Raw genomic sequence first — 19,796 nt, forward strand, 5'->3', positions numbered from 1 at the left:
ATTGAAAACATCTTTCCCAGCTTGAACAAAGGGCCCATATTAAAATTTCAACTGCTAAGTTTTATATTCATCAACAGCACAAACAAAAAACTCAAATATTGAATTTAAACTTTATCCTTCACATTATTGTATATCAATATTTCAAGTTCAAGTTAATTTTAGTCAATGATATTCAGATATTTCTTTCTTTCTATCACATTACCACACACTATCACTTCTTATCTATCTCTTCCTTTTTTTATCATGTCACTCATTATATGAATAAAAGTGAGATCGAAAAGTAAAAGATTGATCAAAATATTATGTTCCTATATCTCATTTCTTGTTTCAAATAACGGAATTGTGATATGTCAATTTAAAAATACATGGATATTTGACATCTATAACTATACATTTGTGGTTTTTAATTGACACATCATGATTTTATCGGTGAGATAGAAAATGAGACACCGTTTAGGAACAAAGGATCCTGAGATAAAGTATATATCTTGATCCTTCAAGAATTGAAATCCTTTATCCCTCAAATATCATTTGATATATCAACAAAAGAAATTGGGGTAATAGTCAACTTGGTCCTGAATGTGTTACTCGCCTTTACATTTGTTCCTAAACTTCTAAAATGTCTTCCGTGGTCCTGAATGTGGCAAAACCCCTTCACGGTAGTCCTTGGGTTAAAGAAAGTTGACAGACGTTAACAGAATGCTGACATGAATTTTTTTTTTGTCAATGGTGAAGCTTACTTGGCATTTGAACCCAAAAAAATAATAAAATAAAATAGTGTACCATTCGTACATTGGTTCACAGGTGTTAAAGTGTCGAATAATACATAGTTCACATTTGTGAGATAAAAATAGAGGAGAGAGAAATGAGTTACTCCCTCCGGTCTTTTTTATAAGAAACACTTTGGCAAATTTTCTTGGTCCTTTTTATAAGAAACACTCTTATTAAATTAAGTCAAATAATTCATTTCAATGCAAATATACTTATTCCCGATGCAAAAATTTGGATGGAAAGTGCAAGCACCCAATAGCTATTGTCAACATTTATGGTAATTAGCATGATTATTCTTGTGAAAAGGAAAAGACATCATTGGAATTAAACATATTATAAAAAATATTAGTTTCCTTAGTTTGTGTGATTTTGTCAAAATTTTCTTATAAAAAGGACCGGAGGGAGTATATGATAATTAATATGATAGGAAATACATAAATATATAAGAAAAAAATGAGTGAAAATGAAAGGTTAAATTGTATTAGAAAAAAATGTCTAAGTACACCTTATGCAAGGTTAAATAAGCAGAGATATATATACAACACAAAAATATTTGACTTGTGACGCAAGAGGTTATTCTGAGGGCCCAGACTTCATGCAAAAATCAAAGGCTGAATGTCTAGCATGTATGGCGCAGGCTGCCGCATATTGACTAAATTTCCATATGTTGAATTTCGAAATTATTTCCCATTTTCCCTGCATTCATTTGTTTATATAAACTAGCCACGGCTTCCATCAAACTTCCATCACCCTTTCCATTATTTTCTTTTGCAGCAGCTGTTTCTCATAGACATATTTGCTAGCTAGCAGCTGCAAGAGTGAAAGAGTGAAAACACACAAATTAAAATGGGAGATATAATGAGGAAAATGCAAGGGTTGAAGCCAGCCCTGATGATGTTGATGGTGCAGATTGCTTTTTCTACAATGAATGTGTTGTACAAATTTGCCATAAACGATGGAGTAAGCGTCAGAGTCATCACTGCTTACCGTCTCATTTTCGCCACTGCTTGCACCGTTCCACTTGCTCTTATTCTTGAAAGGAAAAACAGACCAAAACTGACTTGGAGGGTGCTTTTCATGTCATTTTTATGTGGTCTATTTGGGTATGTTTACATGATCACTTATGTAAATTGCTAACAAATTGTGTTTTATAAATTGTGTTTTATATATTTGTGTAAAAAAAAAAATTCACATGTGTCATGTAATATATAACAGGGGAAGTTTGTTCCAAAACCTTTATTTTGAGTCGATGGCCTTAATATCAGCAACATTTGCTTCAGCTGTTTTCAATCTCATTCCTGGAGTTACTTTTATTTTGGCTGTCTCATGCGGGTACTTTCTTCTCATCTATTCCTTTAATTTCTAGCTTATTTTCATTTGAAAGAATCTATTTCATGTTCAATATCTTTTGGCTTTACTTAATATTTTGTATATCTTGCTTTCAAATGTTTTCAGTTTAGAAAAGTTAAATTTTCACAAGGCATCAGGCATGGCTAAGGTATTAGGAACAATAACAGGAATTGGAGGGGCAATGATGTTGACCTTTTTGAAAGGTGTGGAACTTGACATTTGGCCTTTCCACATTAACATCTTGCATAAAAAGGACACAGGAGCCCACTCTAATAGTAAATTGCTTGGTATTTTTTGTGGTCTTGCAAGCTGCTTTTGTTACTCATTATGGCTCATCATTCAGGTAATTAACATAGATAACATAACAAAATAGCCATTTTAAACTTTGGTTTCACTTTAATTTGTAATTCTCTTGTTGTTAACCACTATTACATGACACTACAGGCTAAGATGAGCAAAGAATACCCATGCCATTACTCAAGTACAGCTTTGATGTGCTTAATGGGGGCAACACAAGCCACTGTTTTTGCCCTTTGTGTTGAGAAGGATTGGAGCCAATGGAGGCTGGGTTGGAGTATTAAGCTTCTAACTGCAGCATATTCAGTATGTGCTAATATATTATATAATTAATTAGAGATTAGCATGTTAATTGTTTTAATTAATAGCTTGTCAAGCACCAAGTGTGCTGATCACTTGAATTGGTGATATGTTGTTGCAGGGAATTGTGGCATCTGGATTAATGGTTGTTGTTATTGCATGGTGTGTAAAGAAGAGAGGCCCATTGTATGCCTCTGTTTTCAACCCTGTGCAGCTTGTGGTTGTGGCCATTGTTGGTTCCTTGATGTTGGATGAGAATCTCTACTTAGGAAGGTATACATCAAATTAATACTTGCTATATTAATTAACTTGTGTAGTGAATCAAGTCCTAGTGCACCATACCCTCAATTTAGATGCTAATGATTTGATTTTTGAAACATTTTTAGTGCAATTGGAGCAGTGCTAATTATAATTGGATTGTACTCGGTTCTATGGGGTAAGAGCAAGGAATTGAAAAATGTGACTGGCTTGGTAATCGATCCAGAAATCGAACAAATTGAGGTTGTTGTCACGCCAGATCAAGATCATGATCATATAAAGTGCAGTAATAACAATTGTGAGATAAATATTGTTAGCAAGGATCATGATAGTTCATTAAAAAGTGTGCAAGAAGGACAAGACATTGAAAATAACAGGGGAAAATGACTTCAAGCGACGTGAAATGTGCAAATAACACAACATTTGTAGAGTTGTAGAGTGTGCATGTTGGACACCATGCCATCTTTTCCACCTTCCCACTTGCAAAAGGCAAAGATTTGAGACACGGGAAATTTGTACATTTTTGCTTTGTAACAAATCTTTGTGTAATAAACCAGAGAAAGCAAGAGATAAAGGCAAGTGTGAAGTAACATGATGGCAGAAGGGAAAGAGTTTAACAGAAAACAAATAGTATATTTCATTTCATCCATTTAATTTCACCTCCATCTAGATTGAGAACAAATAAAAAGAAAAAAATAGAAATATAAAATAGACCAATAGGTGGGGTGCCACCTTCGCTATAATTTGTTACGACTTCGCTATAATTTGTTTATAATTTGTTTGGGGGTTGTCTAAATGACCCAAGATAAAAATTGGGTTAAATCACTCTTGATGAAGTGTTCCAATAATATTGTAACATGTGTCTTCATGAATTCCAACTCATTTTATTATTCTTTTTAATTTTAATTTTATAATATTCACTTTATTAAATGGTTAAATATGTTTTTAGTCCATGAACTTTTACCGAAATTTGATTTTCATTTCTCGCCGATGTAAATTTCGAAAAGCATCCTCATGATTAGAAAAATAGATGATTTTGGTCTTGACCAACTTGCTATTTGTCACCGTGAGGGATTAAAATCAATTTTTTGTTTCCAATGAGACTTAATCAATTTTTCTAATAAAATATTGTTATCCCTTAATCACCTCATCTTCATCCATGGCGTTCTTCATCTTCATCATAGTGTTCTTCATCTTCATCAAATCTCATCACACAAAACCCAATAAATTTTCACATTATCTTCTTCTTCCTCTTTTTCGATCTCACTCCACTCCAGTCTCAATTATCTCCGCTCAATTTCTTCTTTTTCTTTTTTTTCCTCTCTCCTACCACTCAACATAAAAAAAAACTTTTCCCACCACCAAATCAGAAAAGAAAACCCAAAAAAAAAACCAACCCAGAAAATATATTATTAAACAACATTAAATTTATTCATCAAAACCCCAGCCACCAGATATAATACAATGATTGTTACATAAAATCATTCCAAGAGTATTCATCAGATGCATGTGCTACAACGATTGTTACCGTGGAAGATGGAAATAGACTAGGACCAATGTTTTCCAATTTAATTGACGAGAAGGGAATCAATCAAATGAACAAAGAACATACATGTTTTTTTTTCAAAGTTCCGATATGTGAACATAGTAAATAGACCACGAGGGCAATTCAAATCATGACAGCGGTTGCCAAGCCAAGTGGTTCGAGGTGGTGGTGCTGGCCGCAGGTGCAGAGATGATTTTTTCTTGCTAGGGTTTCTAGATTCTATTCTCTTGTATGATTTTTTCTGGATGACTAAACTAATTTTTTTCCCTAATTGTGGAGATGCTTTTTGAAAATTATGTTTATAAGGGATGAAATTAATTTTGGTTCAAAATTCAGGGACTAAAAACATATTTAATCCTTTAATAAAATGAATATTATGAAATTAAAAATAAAAAGAATAATGAAATGAGTTGGAATACATGAAGACACATGTTACAATATTATTGGAACACTTCATCAAGGGTGATTTAACCCAATTTTTATCTTGGGTCATTTAGACAACCCCTTTGTTTGGAGGCTAAACTTCAAAATTCTTGCAGTGTTAATTTCTATCAATGTTGTACAGATGAGGGACATCTACAAACAATGACATGTTTTCTACCAGTTGTAGACCTTCTGATGTTAGAAAATGAACATGCTTGATCGTGATGGAAATCACTTTCCTTAAAGTATTTCAAACACTCTTTGAATTTGTCTTAGAGTTTAGATGCAAGAATACCCAGGATAATCAGCCTTTAGATTCGAGTTTGCACAAGACTAATGAAAACTCGAAATGAGGCGAAGTGGTTTTTCTGGAAAATCAGAGGATATGATTGTGTATCTTAAATTCTGAACATGCACTGTATTTATAAGCAAAACATAACAATATATAAGGTACATAACAATATATAAGGTTGCGACCCTTCATAAATTGTGTCTGTTACCAATAGATATGTCCACGCCGTCGACACCGGCGATGGGTGGTGTGAGTAGAACAAGTGACATAAAATTTTGGGACCACCAAACCTTGCACATGTGGCACTATATCCTCTCTTTGTCTCTTTGTTGAATGGTTGACATTTAATGATATATAAATGCTTTGAAAAGTTGCTCCCCTTTCTATGTGGGACTTGTTTCAAATTCATTCAATGTAAAATCAACACACTTGTCATTTTGGAACACTATGTAATTACTACTACTTGAGTAATTATTACAACATCTGAAACCTTTAAAGATTTAGCGTTGATTTTTTAAATGTCAGCAGCATCAAATAAGCAATAATCATGACATGTGATTATAAACTTAAACCCGAGTTTATATAAGGTCATCTAATACCATAAACGCTTATGTAAGTGTTTATATAAACAGCTCCTAATTTATGTATAATTTGTTTTGAACTTTTTTATAAGTTGTTTAGATTAACTTATGAATAAGAGCTTATACTGATTTATATCATATTAATTTCCATCCTATTTCAATAATTTTCTCAAATTAACTTCTCAAAAAAAAACTTTTATGTGATAAACTCTTGTTTCCATAAGCGTTTAATTATACACACAAACACACCCTATATTAATAAACACATTATATCATGCAACTTTAAGAATGAAAAATGGACTCCCCATCATGCCATTACTAGCACTACCACTGTTCATCAATATGTGTTGCCCATTACTGCTCTAACATGGGAATTAGGTTTGGCACCCCACCTATTGGGTTTGACACCCTACTTTATTCAATATGGGATTTAAAGTTCCATATCACTACGAAATTTAAAATTCCGTATTTGTTTTAGTATGGAATGAATGGTTGAAAATGTGTCACATATGCTCAAATACAGTACAGTTTTTTAAGTTCCGTATTGAATACGGAACTTTAAATCCCGTATTGAATAAAGAGGGGTGTCAAACTCAATAGGTGGGGTGTCAAACCCAACTCCCCTCTAACATGCCTCTGCCGTTTGGCATTTATAAACATGTATTGCAATATTCTCTTTTACTTTTTTGCTACTGTCATTTTTTTGTTTTCCCCATTTACTAGTTCTGTAAAGTTTTACTTTTTTTTTGGGTCAAAGATTGATGATTGATCATTGATAAAGGGCCAAGCCCAAAGGCTTAGAAAGCCAAGTACAAACCAGCCTTTTCTACAGAAACCCACAAAAGCCTAAACAAACAATACAAAGCCACGGGTCTGCTAGCTGGTACCAGAAAGTGAAATAACGAGCATTTACTCTCTACTTTTAAAGTTTTACTTAGGTGCTCAAAATCAGCCTAAACAAACAATACAAACCAGCATGTAAAGTTTTACTTAGGTGCTCAAAATCGCTTGTTGGGTTTGCATCTACTCTCTACTTTCAAGCCCAGGGCCCATTGTTGAAATAATCACCAATTAGATTATGATATGACAGAGAAGCATAGAGATCCTAACTATATGTAGCTGGGCTCTGAAATTAACTACATGACCAAAAGAGGGAATGAGGAAAGCTACTATACCTATGGATGAAACCCTTCATTAATTTGTTCAACTCTTGGGAACTAAAAAAATGCATGGCTATGACCAATTGCTTGTTCTGAATAACAAAGACTTAATTAGTGACAGCAACGGACTTGTTAGCTAGTTAAAGATTGGTAAAAATGAATGGGCCTCCTAAACACCTGCAACATTTTAAAAGGGCATGCAAAATAAGAAATATAGGATGGGTGGGGTTGGTTCAATTTAAGGGCTTTTGAGTTGGCACATGACCTAGAAGTCTAGAACTATCAACAAGAATAAAAGGGAAAACAAAACCTAACAAAGAGTCCAGCTATGACTGATTGATAGGGGTAATGGGAATTATAATTACCTACTTGTTAGTTGCTAGTGTTTCATCATGTTATGAATGTAACTAAATGGTACTGCTGCGTGTGGATTCAATTTGAATGTGAATGCTAACACTTATCTCTGTTTGTAAACTGTGATCATTGATTATACAATAGTACAAAACAATTGAGCAATTCTTCCTTCTTAAATGGGGACACATTTGGAGGTCCATGGTCCATGCCATACCATGTGGCTAAGTCTGATTTAGTGAGATTTAAATCACCAAAAATTTATAAAGACAAAAATCCAATTTGTTGGTGTAAGACTGATATTTTCATACGAGTCAATCATATTCAAACTGAGAATATCCGCATCTTGGTGGCGCCTCTTCGAGCAGAGTTTTTTTATCTATAGAGACACTGTTTAAAGATAATTAAGTATGTACATACCACTTGAATCAATTACTCATAGATAAAAAAATCCAATTTTGACACTTTTGGTGTTGTAGTTAAGAGATAAGGACTTTGCATAGGGTGCCAAGAGTTGCTCTGTTGGCTTAAGAATGGGTTTTTACTCCTAGGAACAAGTCCTTTTCTTTTCAATAAAAACTTGTTACAAATTCACCTCAAATGATATGTTATGCTATGAGAAAAAAATACAGAAATAAGAAGATAAAAATGGAAACAAATGAGATGGAACATAAATTTGATTTGATTGTATGAAAACCATTTTCTTTTGTATTTTTGGTCCATTATTTAATTTCTTTTCTCTACCTTGGCAAGAGTAGAGAGTAGAGACTAATTCAACTGGTTTAGTTGTGTTGGTATGGGAAATAGACAGTAGCGATTTCACTCATTTGCAGATGCTGTGACTAACTTCCAAGACAAATTCTAGTCACTAGAGTGAAATTGCAGACTTTCTTATTAGTTGCTTCACTAGCTGAGGACTGTGCCAAATGTGGAAAGGATAAATTCACAATGATATTCTGAATCCCTATCAACTGATATTGGAATTTTGTATATTTTCTACTATGCCTAATCAATGATCTGCACTTACTATTAAATGTAATTATAACTTTCAAAGTACCCGTAGCAATCAAAAATTGATGGCTATTCATTGTTCCATTTTACATTTTGAGTCGTATTCTTCTTCTTCATATTTGACTGTAAGGTACATTGAACTTTTAGTTGAAATTATTCTTCCAGAAATCAAGTGAAGCTTTTTTAAAATCAATAACTTTATTATTATCAAGTGAAGCTTTTTTACTATCCAGTGACTTTCTTTAGGGAAATTCAAATTCAATCTTTGTGTGTGCTGGTAGATTAAAATGTCTCTTTCAGCTTCCTACAAATTTGACGCCAATTTTGTGATTGTAGAGTGTTGAAGTGGCTAGAAAACATACCTGAGTTCATGGCTATCGCCTATAGTGCTCTTTTCTTTCAATAGCTAATTATATGGGTCTTGTGTAGTTTATTTTTTATCTGTATCAACTATCAAGTTCCACTTTCAAATTAAAGTTCATCAAGTTTTGAATAAGAGTACACTTCTATCTCACAACCGATAATCATGAGATTAATTCATTGGATCAAGATAATATTTTTTTTCATAACCACCTAGAAATTGAACTATTTATAACTAAATGCTTAATGAGTTTAACTATTTATACACTGCGTTGAACCTTATTGGTAATGAAGTGTTTGATGTTATCATGTTAAACACACATGAATTTCACATAAGACATTAGTGTATTAAAAATACAAAATATAAAATAGAATAACGGGTAGAAACATAAGCATATATATAGAGTGAACTTCTAGTATACCTAAAATCACATGTCAAACTGCACAAATTTTAATGGGGGAAAAACTATCTTATGAGAGGGCAGGTGCTATGAGTACATTTTATATTTTTAACCAAGAGAGACACAACTCATTTTCACTTGTTCAACCGCGTGGTAGGAAAATTGAAAATCATAAAGTAAAACAAGAGTTTCCTATGTTGGACCTGGAAAGATGCATTCTTACGCTTAAACATCAGTCTAGTGCATGGTTTGGGTAAAACGTCATTTATAAACTTAGCTGTTTAATTTTCCTTCTTCAGAATCAGAACCTATCAATATCATACTCTCTTTCTCTCTCATGTGCTGGTTTCAAAGTTTTACAAATTAAAGAAAGAAAGGGCTATAAATATAGCTGAGATAGAAGTGGAGCAGAGGCTATTACAAGTAGAACTTTGCATTATAATTATTAGGGTAGTTAGTGTGGGTGGATGAAGTTTCATTTCTTTGGGATTCAACTCATTATCGCGCTGAACCTTGCCCCTCTCACCAAAACCACCACCATTCTTTTAGAAAAGTATAGGAATATAAAATAGATACATGAATGATATAATAATTAAGTGATGTGATAAAAAGAAAGGAGAAAAATAGGTAAAAAAAAAAATGTGAAAAGGGGACCAATGATCAAGGCTTTCGCTGGCAAGAATCACATGAAAATCAACGATCTCTTTTGGAGTTCAAAATCAAGTGCACTAATCTTGACCCTTTTTGTGTGGAGGAACACAATAAAGAAATGGACTGCAGTGGTAGTTACAACTTACAAGCAAAAGTCTACAAAAAAAAAATAAGTCTAGTTAATGATCAATGATATTTTTAGTTTATTTTATACATATTTCATTATATTGAATATTAATAAATCAGTGGTGGAGCTTGAATATAATCTTTTCCTTTTAAAGTAAATAGTTTATTCATAAAAAAAATTGAAAACATCTTTCCCAGCTTGAACAAAGGGCCCATATTAAAATTTCAACTGCTAAGTTTTTTATTCATCAACAGCACAAACAAAAAACTCAAATATTGAATTTAAACTTTATCGTTCACATTATTGTATATCAATATTTCAAGTTCAAGTTAATTTTAGTAAATGATATTCAGATATTTCTTTCTTTCTATCACATCACTACACACTATCACTTCTTATCTATCTCTTCCTTTTTTATCATGTCACTCATTATATGAATAAAAGTGAGATCGAAAAGTAAAAGATTGATCAAAATCTTAATTATGTTCCTAAACGATATCTCATTTCTTTTCTTGTTTCAAATAACGGAATTGTGATATGTCAACTTAAAAATTTATGGATATTTGACATCTATAACTATACATTTGTGGTTTTTAATTGACACAACATGATTTTATCTGTGAGATAAAAAATGAGACACTGTTTAGGAACAAAGGATCCTAAGATAAAGTATCTTTATCCTTCAAGAATTGAAATCTTTTATCCCTCAAATATCATTTGATGTCTCAACAAAAGAATTTGGGGTAAATAGTCAACTTGGTCCTGAATGTGTTACTCGCCTTCACATTTGTCCCTAAACTTCTAAAATGTTTTATGTGGTCTTGAATGTGGCAAAACCCCTTCACGGTAGTCCCTGGGTTAAAGAAAGTTGGCAGATGTTAACAGAATGCTGACATGAATTTTTTTTGTCAATGCTGAAGCTTACATGCCATTTGAACCCAAAAAAATAATAAAATAAAATAGTTTACCATTTGTACATTGGTTTCACATGTGTTAAAGTGTCGAATAATACATAATTCACACTTCATTTTTTTTTTTGAAACTTAATTCACACTTCATTTTTATTTACACTAAGAGTGAGATAAAAATAGAGGAGAGAGAAATGAGTATATGATAATTAGTATGAGGAAATACAAAAAGATATAAGAAAAAAAATGAGTGAAAATGAAATGAAAAATTGACATAAAAGTATAAATGAAGTCATTACTCTAAAAGTCTCCAATCTCCCTTCTTCAATTCTACCTACTATACCATGCATGTCTAAGTACACCTTATGTCCTTAAGCAAATTTAAATAAGCAGAGATATATACAACACAAAAATATTTGACTTCTTTTTTTTTTTGGTCAATAAAATATTTGACTTGTGACGCAAGAGGTTATTCTGAGGGCCCAGACTTCATGCAAAAATCAAAGGCTAAATGTCTAGCATGTATGGCGCAGGCTGCCGCATATTGACTAAATTTCCATATGTTGAATTTCGAAATTATTTCCCATTTTCCCTGCATTCATTTGTTTATATAAACTAGCCACGGCTTCCATCAAACTTCCATCACCCTTTCCATTATTTTCTTTTGCAGCAGCTGTTTCTCATAGACATATTTGCTAGCTAGCAGCTGCAAGAGTGAAAGAGTGAAAACACACAAATTAAAATGGGAGATATAATGAGGAAAATGCAAGGGTTGAAGCCAGCCCTGATGATGTTGATGGTGCAGATTGCTTTTTCTACAATGAATGTGTTGTACAAATTTGCCATAAACGATGGAGTAAGCGTCAGAGTCATCACTGCTTACCGTCTCATTTTCGCCACTGCTTGCACCGTTCCACTTGCTCTTATTCTTGAAAGGAAAAACAGACCAAAACTGACTTGGAGGGTGCTTTTCATGTCATTTTTATGTGGTCTATTTGGGTATGTTTACATGATCACTTATGTAAATTGCTAACAAATTGTGTTTTATAAATTGTGTTTTATATATTTGTGTAAAAAAAAAAATTCACATGTGTCATGTAATATATAACAGGGGAAGTTTGTTCCAAAACCTTTATTTTGAGTCGATGGCCTTAATATCAGCAACATTTGCTTCAGCTGTTTTCAATCTCATTCCTGGAGTTACTTTTATTTTGGCTGTCTCATGCGGGTACTTTCTTCTCATCTATTCCTTTAATTTCTAGCTTATTTTCATTTGAAAGAATCTATTTCATGTTCAATATCTTTTGGCTTTACTTAATATTTTGTATATCTTGCTTTCAAATGTTTTCAGTTTAGAAAAGTTAAATTTTCACAAGGCATCAGGCATGGCTAAGGTATTAGGAACAATAACAGGAATTGGAGGGGCAATGATGTTGACCTTTTTGAAAGGTGTGGAACTTGACATTTGGCCTTTCCACATTAACATCTTGCATAAAAAGGACACAGGAGCCCACTCTAATAGTAAATTGCTTGGTATTTTTTGTGGTCTTGCAAGCTGCTTTTGTTACTCATTATGGCTCATCATTCAGGTAATTAACATAGATAACATAACAAAATAGCCATTTTAAACTTTGGTTTCACTTTAATTTGTAATTCTCTTGTTGTTAACCACTATTACATGACACTACAGGCTAAGATGAGCAAAGAATACCCATGCCATTACTCAAGTACAGCTTTGATGTGCTTAATGGGGGCAACACAAGCCACTGTTTTTGCCCTTTGTGTTGAGAAGGATTGGAGCCAATGGAGGCTGGGTTGGAGTATTAAGCTTCTAACTGCAGCATATTCAGTATGTGCTAATATATTATATAATTAATTAGAGATTAGCATGTTAATTGTTTTAATTAATAGCTTGTCAAGCACCAAGTGTGCTGATCACTTGAATTGGTGATATGTTGTTGCAGGGAATTGTGGCATCTGGATTAATGGTTGTTGTTATTGCATGGTGTGTAAAGAAGAGAGGCCCATTGTATGCCTCTGTTTTCAACCCTGTGCAGCTTGTGGTTGTGGCCATTGTTGGTTCCTTGATGTTGGATGAGAATCTCTACTTAGGAAGGTATACATCAAATTAATACTTGCTATATTAATTAACTTGTGTAGTGAATCAAGTCCTAGTGCACCATACCCTCAATTTAGATGCTAATGATTTGATTTTTGAAACATTTTTAGTGCAATTGGAGCAGTGCTAATTATAATTGGATTGTACTCGGTTCTATGGGGTAAGAGCAAGGAATTGAAAAATGTGACTGGCTTGGTAATCGATCCAGAAATCGAACAAATTGAGGTTGTTGTCACGCCAGATCAAGATCATGATCATATAAAGTGCAGTAATAACAATTGTGAGATAAATATTGTTAGCAAGGATCATGATAGTTCATTAAAAAGTGTGCAAGAAGGACAAGACATTGAAAATAACAGGGGAAAATGACTTCAAGCGACGTGAAATGTGCAAATAACACAACATTTGTAGAGTTGTAGAGTGTGCATGTTGGACACCATGCCATCTTTTCCACCTTCCCACTTGCAAAAGGCAAAGATTTGAGACACGGGAAATTTGTACATTTTTGCTTTGTAACAAATCTTTGTGTAATAAACCAGAGAAAGCAAGAGATAAAGGCAAGTGTGAAGTAACATGATGGCAGAATGGAAAGAGTTTAACAGAAAACAAATAGTATATTTCATTTCATCCATTTAATTTCACCTCCATCTAGATTGAGAACAAATAAAAAGAAAAAAATAGAAATGAGATATATGATAAGTGTTGTGATGAAAAGGAAAAGAGAGAAAAAGAAAAAAAAAAGTGAAATTGAGATGGAAAAGAAAATAAATGTGAATTTATCAAAAAAATATACTTTAAAAGTGTATATATATATATATATATATATATCATCAATATCAATATCAATCAATATATATTAGAAAAGAAGAACTTCTACCAGGCTGATTTAGTGACGTGTCATTCTCACGTTAATTCTCATAAAAAAAATTCCACGTGTCATTCTCAGGTTAATTCTCATAAAAAAATACATTTTTAAATTTTATATTTGATTAGGATTTAGGTTGTTTATGTATTGATTTTATCTTAATTTATTTTTGATTTATTTTTAGAGTATTAATTAATTTTTATTGTATTTTTATTGAATTTTCGGATTTTAAATTAATTCAGGATTTTATGAGTTTTTATTGTGATTTGCTAGATTTTTGTAGTTTTTATCTATCTTTATTTATTACCTTTTAAAATTTTAGATTTGATTAGGATTTAGGTTGTTTATTTCTTGATTTTATCTTAATTTATCTTATTATTTATTTAATGTTAATTTCAGGAAACATTTTATTTTATTTTAGAGTTATTTTTAGAGTATAAATTAATTAGGATTTAGGTTGTTTATTTTTATATTAAATTAATTAATACTCTAAAAAAATCTCACATGTCATTATCAGGTTAATTCTCATAAAAAATAAATTTCACGTGTCATTCAATTTGATAGATTCTCTTTTGTTGTGTTATTTTATCTTAAAACCGAATTTTAAAAGATTTGCCCTAATTATCTAAGGTTTACCTAGATTACTCCTTACTAATTTTATTTTCAAAAAAAATCTTGAAACCGTTTTCATTATCTCTTTAAATTAGGAAAAGTCTCTAGCCTAATTTACTGCATATTTACAAGAATCCACTGATTTCTCCTTTTATTCTTTCTCATGATCTACAATATAAAAATAAAATATGTAATACTGAGATTATAATTCATTAAAAAATTAAAATATTTTCCCTAATTATCTAAGATACTGCATCATTTTGTTGACACGTGTTCCCTGAGATTTGCCCTAATTATCTAAGATTTACCTAGATTAAATAAAAAACCAAAAAAATCAATAAAAATTAATTAATCAAAACCATCAAAATCTACCAATTCACAATAAAAACTCATAAATTTTGAATTAAATAAAAATTCCAAAATTCAATAAAAATATCATATAATTTAATTAATACTCTAAAAATAAACTTTTTCTTTTCACTTAAATTGTATTTCCATAACAAATCTTGAAACCGATTTTTAAAGGTAATTTTAAATCTGAGAACTTTTTAATAAAATTTTAAAATTTTAAAAGATTTGCCATAATTATCTAAGATTTACCTATATTAAATAAAAAACTAAAAATTCAATAAAAATACCGTAAAAATAAATTTATAAAAACTACCAAATCACAATAAAAACTCATAAAATCCTCAATTAAATAAAAATTCGAAAATTCAATAAAAGTAACATAAAATTTATTAATACTCAAAAAATAAAAATTTTCTTCACCTAAAATCTATTATCATAACAAATATTGAAACCGATTTTTTAAAGACAACTTTAAATCTGAGGAAATTTTTCATAAAAATATTAAAATTTCACATCTCCATTATTAGAACCCTTCTTCCCAACATCAACGGTGCCCTAATCCAAATCTTCAACACGACGTCGTTTCGTTCACCCATGCCCAGAGACAAAGCAACCATCCATTACAGTTGTTTGTGGGGTGAAATTGAAAATGTCTGTCATCGATTTGAACTACCGTGATGAAGGGAAGATTCTACATGAGATAATGGATGCAAGTAGGGAAAGGCAAAGGATCACGCGTCCACCTAGCGCACTTTCTTCTACACAGAGAGAGATAGAAAAAGGGGCTTAGACATAGCAAATATACATCCATAGGTGATTCTCAGAAGAGGCAAGGAACTGGATTTGATTTAGATGATACACTTATGTTTGGCTTCTTTACTTATCAAGTTTAAATTACTTCAGTGAATTTTTCATCATGCATTCTTATTTCTTTGGTCCTCTAATTAATTGGATTCATCTTACATCTTGAGACTGTGACCCATGAGAGTATGAGACTTTTATTACAATTTGTGATTGGTTTGAAGCTGTATTGGTAACAACCTTTTTATTGCTTAATGCAGGGGAGCTGCTAATTAATTAATAATATTAAAAACATAAGCTTGAAGTCTAGCTATATGCAGGGGAGTTGCTAATAATAGCTTGCTCCGGCATATGTGGAAATAATTGCACATATATCCAAGTTCAAGAAACTTTACAAGATTATTGGCATAATGTCCTTTGTTACATTATTAGGAGTTGTCAATGATTGTTTTCCCTTATGATGTTATTTGACAGGTTATAATGGGGTACAAGGTATGTCAAAAGTGGGTTCTTTTTTTTCTTGAATTGATGATAACCACAAGCAAGAAGCTACTGCAGATGTTCTCCCCTGGTATAATACTCATTGATCATCCAATATTTGATATTATCAACAGCGCAAATCCAAAGGTAATTACAATTCTCCTCTAAAGTCATTAATAATTTATTTTCTTGCTTACCAAGCGCAGATAAGTGCACTTGCATGTCATGATCATAACTTAAGGTTAGCATGTCATGAACTCATGATCTCTTTCATAGAAAGAGAGAGTATAATGACAAATATAGTAGTTTTATGTTAACGTATACCACAAAGAAAGTGATGGAGGAAATGAGATATAGAAAGCAGGACCCATTTGCCTCAGCTGTGGCCTCCGTGACATTTTATTCTCATATGTGTTTTGCTTTAATTTTAAATTGGCTCAAGATTATTGGGTCCATATATTTTCTTTGAATTAACCTGCCTCTATTATATGAATTGACTCATGAATGTCATCTCTAATTGCATTATTTTTGTATGTTACGTTTGAAGTCCAATTGAAATTTCCATTGCTTTATTCCATCCGCAATCAAGGTATTATGTATCTTAGCCCTTAAAGATCATGATTTTGTATTTGAGTCTCTCAGAATCATGATGACAGCTTTATTATTTCTGCTTGATCCTGCAGTAATTATTAATTGACTGAATCTCCTCATGATCTGTTTGTTTTTTTGTTTGTTCCCCCAATTTGAGTTCTTCCTTGCTGTGTTTTGATTTTCTTTTGCAACTGGATTTTAAGACTTTTGAGACCTTCTATGTCTTTGGCTCTCTGCATTTTTAGGACTTTTGGGTTAAATAACATTTGTGATTTTTTCTCCTTGAGTTATAGGTTGAAGAAAGTATTCGTAAAGACAGGGTTAATCCCATGGCAGAACCACCAGAAGTATATGACCCTGAGAAAAATTCTCATGTAAGCAATTAAAGATTAATTTTTATTAGTTTATTTTTAACTTATGCAAATTCAATTTACTGATATGTTCTCATCATGATTACAGGTTTGCCCATATTGGGTTGGTCTTCTTGAAATCTCCAAATTAGAGTAAGAGAGCAAGAATAATTTCTTATTTAGAGGATTCTTTCTGGGTTTCTTTTTAGGTTTCTGTTGTTGTTGGCGACGTCATGGTCAATGGAGAGATTCACGGTGGAGAAGAACAACTTGACGGTGGAGTCGCCGAAGAACATCAAAAGCGCATATGGGTTGTGTCAACTCAAACTTCTGCTCATGCTTTCTAGATTTTACTTAACATTTCAGACTCTTCTATTTCATATGTTGTTTAATATATTTTTAATAATCAAAGTATTGATTGATTGACGTACCAAATACAATAGACATATTGCTCGTGCAACGCGCGGGTAAAAAACACTAGTGTATATATATATATATATATATATATATATATATATATATATATATATATATATATATATGATGTTCTTGTGTATTCTTCCGATGAAGTAAAAAAAGATGTTCTTGTGTAATAAGATAAAAAAAAATGGCCATCACGGAGGGGAGATGTTTCATTCATAGAGGGCCTAGCCCAGAAAAAACAGAGAAAGGGACATAACCAAAGTTACACAGCTACAAATGCATGGCCGAAGAATAAAACAATAAATTTTGAGTTATATATTATATTTTGAGAAAACAAAGTGGGCTTAGAGGCCCAAAGATTACGATGTGAGTCAGAATAGTTTGAATCCCGTTTTGGGTCAAAGACTCAAAAGCAATAGATTTAATTTTGGGCTGCTCTTTAGTTGGGAAAAATGGCTTGTTTTCACATACATTATTTTAGGGCCTGACTCTTTGATTGGACCTGCTGTGTTTCCGAAAACTAAGATTCGGAACATACGAGTTTTTTTTTTTTTCTCAGAAAGATAAATTACACCCGCCATGAATCGATACATGTACTTCCTCCTACCCAACTCACATGTCCCCCAGCGGCGGAACTTCAAGAAAAAGTTTGAGGGAGCTGAACTAATAATATAAATTATAATACAAAAATTACTATTAGAATTAATGATAATGAAAAAATATAAGTTTTAATATTTATGCAAGTTAACTAAGGCCAGGTCAAAAGCTAATTGAAACTAGCTGTTAAAAATGAAAAAAAATGTAAAAAGGCCTGAGACCTCGGACCTTGGCATCATGAGCGTGGTTCTCAACCACTGAACCAGTATTGAGTTTAAAGTTCTTAAGTACCCATTATATTATATATAGTATTGCTGAATAAATTTTTCTACCCAAATCCTTTTTAAATTTTTTTTCAAAATTTTTGAGGGAGCTATAGCTCCCTCCTGTCATCATGAAGGTCCGCCACTGTGTCCCCCCCCAGCTTCTACCACTTGAGCTATGCTACGGGGACGGTACATATGAGTTTAAAGTTTAAGAAGTAATACTAAAAAATAAAACTCATGAAAATCCAAAGAGGGTAATTTTGGATTTTATTACTTATACAGTCTTTTATTATTCGTGCACTCATGGAATATCAAAATGACAAATTGACGTACAATAACAAAGTAATTAATACAAAGATTTGGAATTGACTTATGGAATATTAATAAGTTTATTCTTTAATTATATATTTTAAGATAAAAATATCGATCATTGTTCATGTATCCTATGAATTCCATAGCATTGACGTTATTCTGTTGGCTTAGTTAACTGCACCTAAACATTTTTCTTTTGTGGCCCATGCATGCAATATGGGATAAAGAAGAGCACTAGCTACAAGGGGATGAACTTGTATAATTCTTCAAACAGTAGTGTCTCATAATAATGTCTTTAAAAATTAAAAGAGAATATATTAAGGAAACTTTTAACGTACGTAAAATATATTCAGTAATTATAGGAATTTTATTACCATTACGTGATCATTTTATGATGTACTAAATCAATGCTATGGAGACTTGGCACAATATAGAACGTCCATTGTGATGCTTTAAAAGACTATTTATGGGGCAATGCTGCCTCAACACTACGACTCTTCCATTTTATGGAGCTCAGAATATTTGACCTCCATTGTTCAAGATAAGTATTCCAGCATTTGATTTAGCTCCAACCACACAAATCAAGATCTTGTGCACATGCTCATTATTTAAAAGAATTAAGTTTACACAAAGCACATGCTCTATAATATTCTAGACTAGATGTAAGATTCATTATAACGCATGTTAGTACAATTTTAGGCACACTCTCATTTGACGAAATGAAACCTAGTTGGTTGATACTTTCTTTGAGCTTGCATTTTATTATTTTATACATTTTATATTATTTTGTTTCAGACAAAATCATTAATTTGTTGAAAAAATATAGACCTTGACTTTTGCTGTTCATAATGCTTTAGCCGAAAACGATCACATTTTTTTCACGAAATAGTATTATATTGGCGTTTACTCAATATGCATATATTTTCAAATTTCAACCCCTTTCATTATTGTTTTATGAGGTTATTTATTACATATTCAAAGTGCAAATTATACATGTTTCCCAAAAATAGTGGGAAAAAGTTAGGAACTTAGGTACCAGATAGAAGTTAGAACCCTTGGACAGAAACTTTTCAGTATCTCGCACTATCACTCAATGTTAAGAGTGTCATTGCTCCTCCAATGTATGGTACAACAACTATCATATTGTTTTTTCAATAGTATTCTTAGACACCCCAATAATATCCCACTATCATTAATCAAGATTATTTCTCACATAACATATTACTTATAACATGTTAGGAA

At 32.0% G+C, this 19,796-nt stretch overlaps 2 protein-coding genes across 2 annotated transcripts; both read left to right on the forward strand.

Annotated features, from left to right (window-relative positions):
- The first annotated feature begins 1,502 nt into the window (after positions 1 to 1,502).
- On the forward strand, positions 1,503 to 3,563 carry LOC130723606 (WAT1-related protein At1g25270-like). Its single transcript, XM_057574712.1, has 6 exons — positions 1,503 to 1,874; positions 1,987 to 2,103; positions 2,227 to 2,464; positions 2,566 to 2,724; positions 2,840 to 2,991; positions 3,105 to 3,563. The coding sequence occupies exons 1-6, from the start codon at positions 1,618 to 1,620 to the stop codon at positions 3,361 to 3,363; spliced, it is 1,182 nt and encodes a 393-aa protein (XP_057430695.1). The 5' UTR covers positions 1,503 to 1,617; the 3' UTR covers positions 3,364 to 3,563.
- A 7,851-nt stretch (positions 3,564 to 11,414) lies between these two features.
- On the forward strand, positions 11,415 to 13,512 carry LOC130723670 (WAT1-related protein At1g25270-like). The gene is made up of 6 exons (XM_057574780.1): positions 11,415 to 11,786; positions 11,899 to 12,015; positions 12,139 to 12,376; positions 12,478 to 12,636; positions 12,752 to 12,903; positions 13,017 to 13,512. Exons 1-6 carry the CDS (start codon positions 11,530 to 11,532, stop codon positions 13,273 to 13,275), a joined length of 1,182 nt encoding a protein of 393 aa, XP_057430763.1. The 5' UTR covers positions 11,415 to 11,529; the 3' UTR covers positions 13,276 to 13,512.
- Positions 13,513 to 19,796: the final 6,284 nt, after the last annotated feature.

Source organism: Lotus japonicus, chromosome 6 (assembly GCF_012489685.1).
Source record: "Lotus japonicus ecotype B-129 chromosome 6, LjGifu_v1.2".
Taxonomy (NCBI): Eukaryota; Viridiplantae; Streptophyta; class Magnoliopsida; order Fabales; family Fabaceae; genus Lotus; species Lotus japonicus.

Coding starts and splice junctions, on each gene's coding strand:
- LOC130723606 (XM_057574712.1), top strand. CDS start 1,618: ATGGGAGATATAATGAGGAAAATGCAAGGGTTGAAGCCAGCCCTGATG. Junction 1,875..1,986: donor TTTTTATGTGGTCTATTTGG/GTATGTTTACAT, acceptor AATATATAACAG/GGGAAGTTTGTTCCAAAACC. Junction 2,725..2,839: donor TTCTAACTGCAGCATATTCA/GTATGTGCTAAT, acceptor ATGTTGTTGCAG/GGAATTGTGGCATCTGGATT.
- LOC130723670 (XM_057574780.1), top strand. CDS start 11,530: ATGGGAGATATAATGAGGAAAATGCAAGGGTTGAAGCCAGCCCTGATG. Junction 12,377..12,477: donor CATTATGGCTCATCATTCAG/GTAATTAACATA, acceptor ATGACACTACAG/GCTAAGATGAGCAAAGAATA. Junction 12,637..12,751: donor TTCTAACTGCAGCATATTCA/GTATGTGCTAAT, acceptor ATGTTGTTGCAG/GGAATTGTGGCATCTGGATT.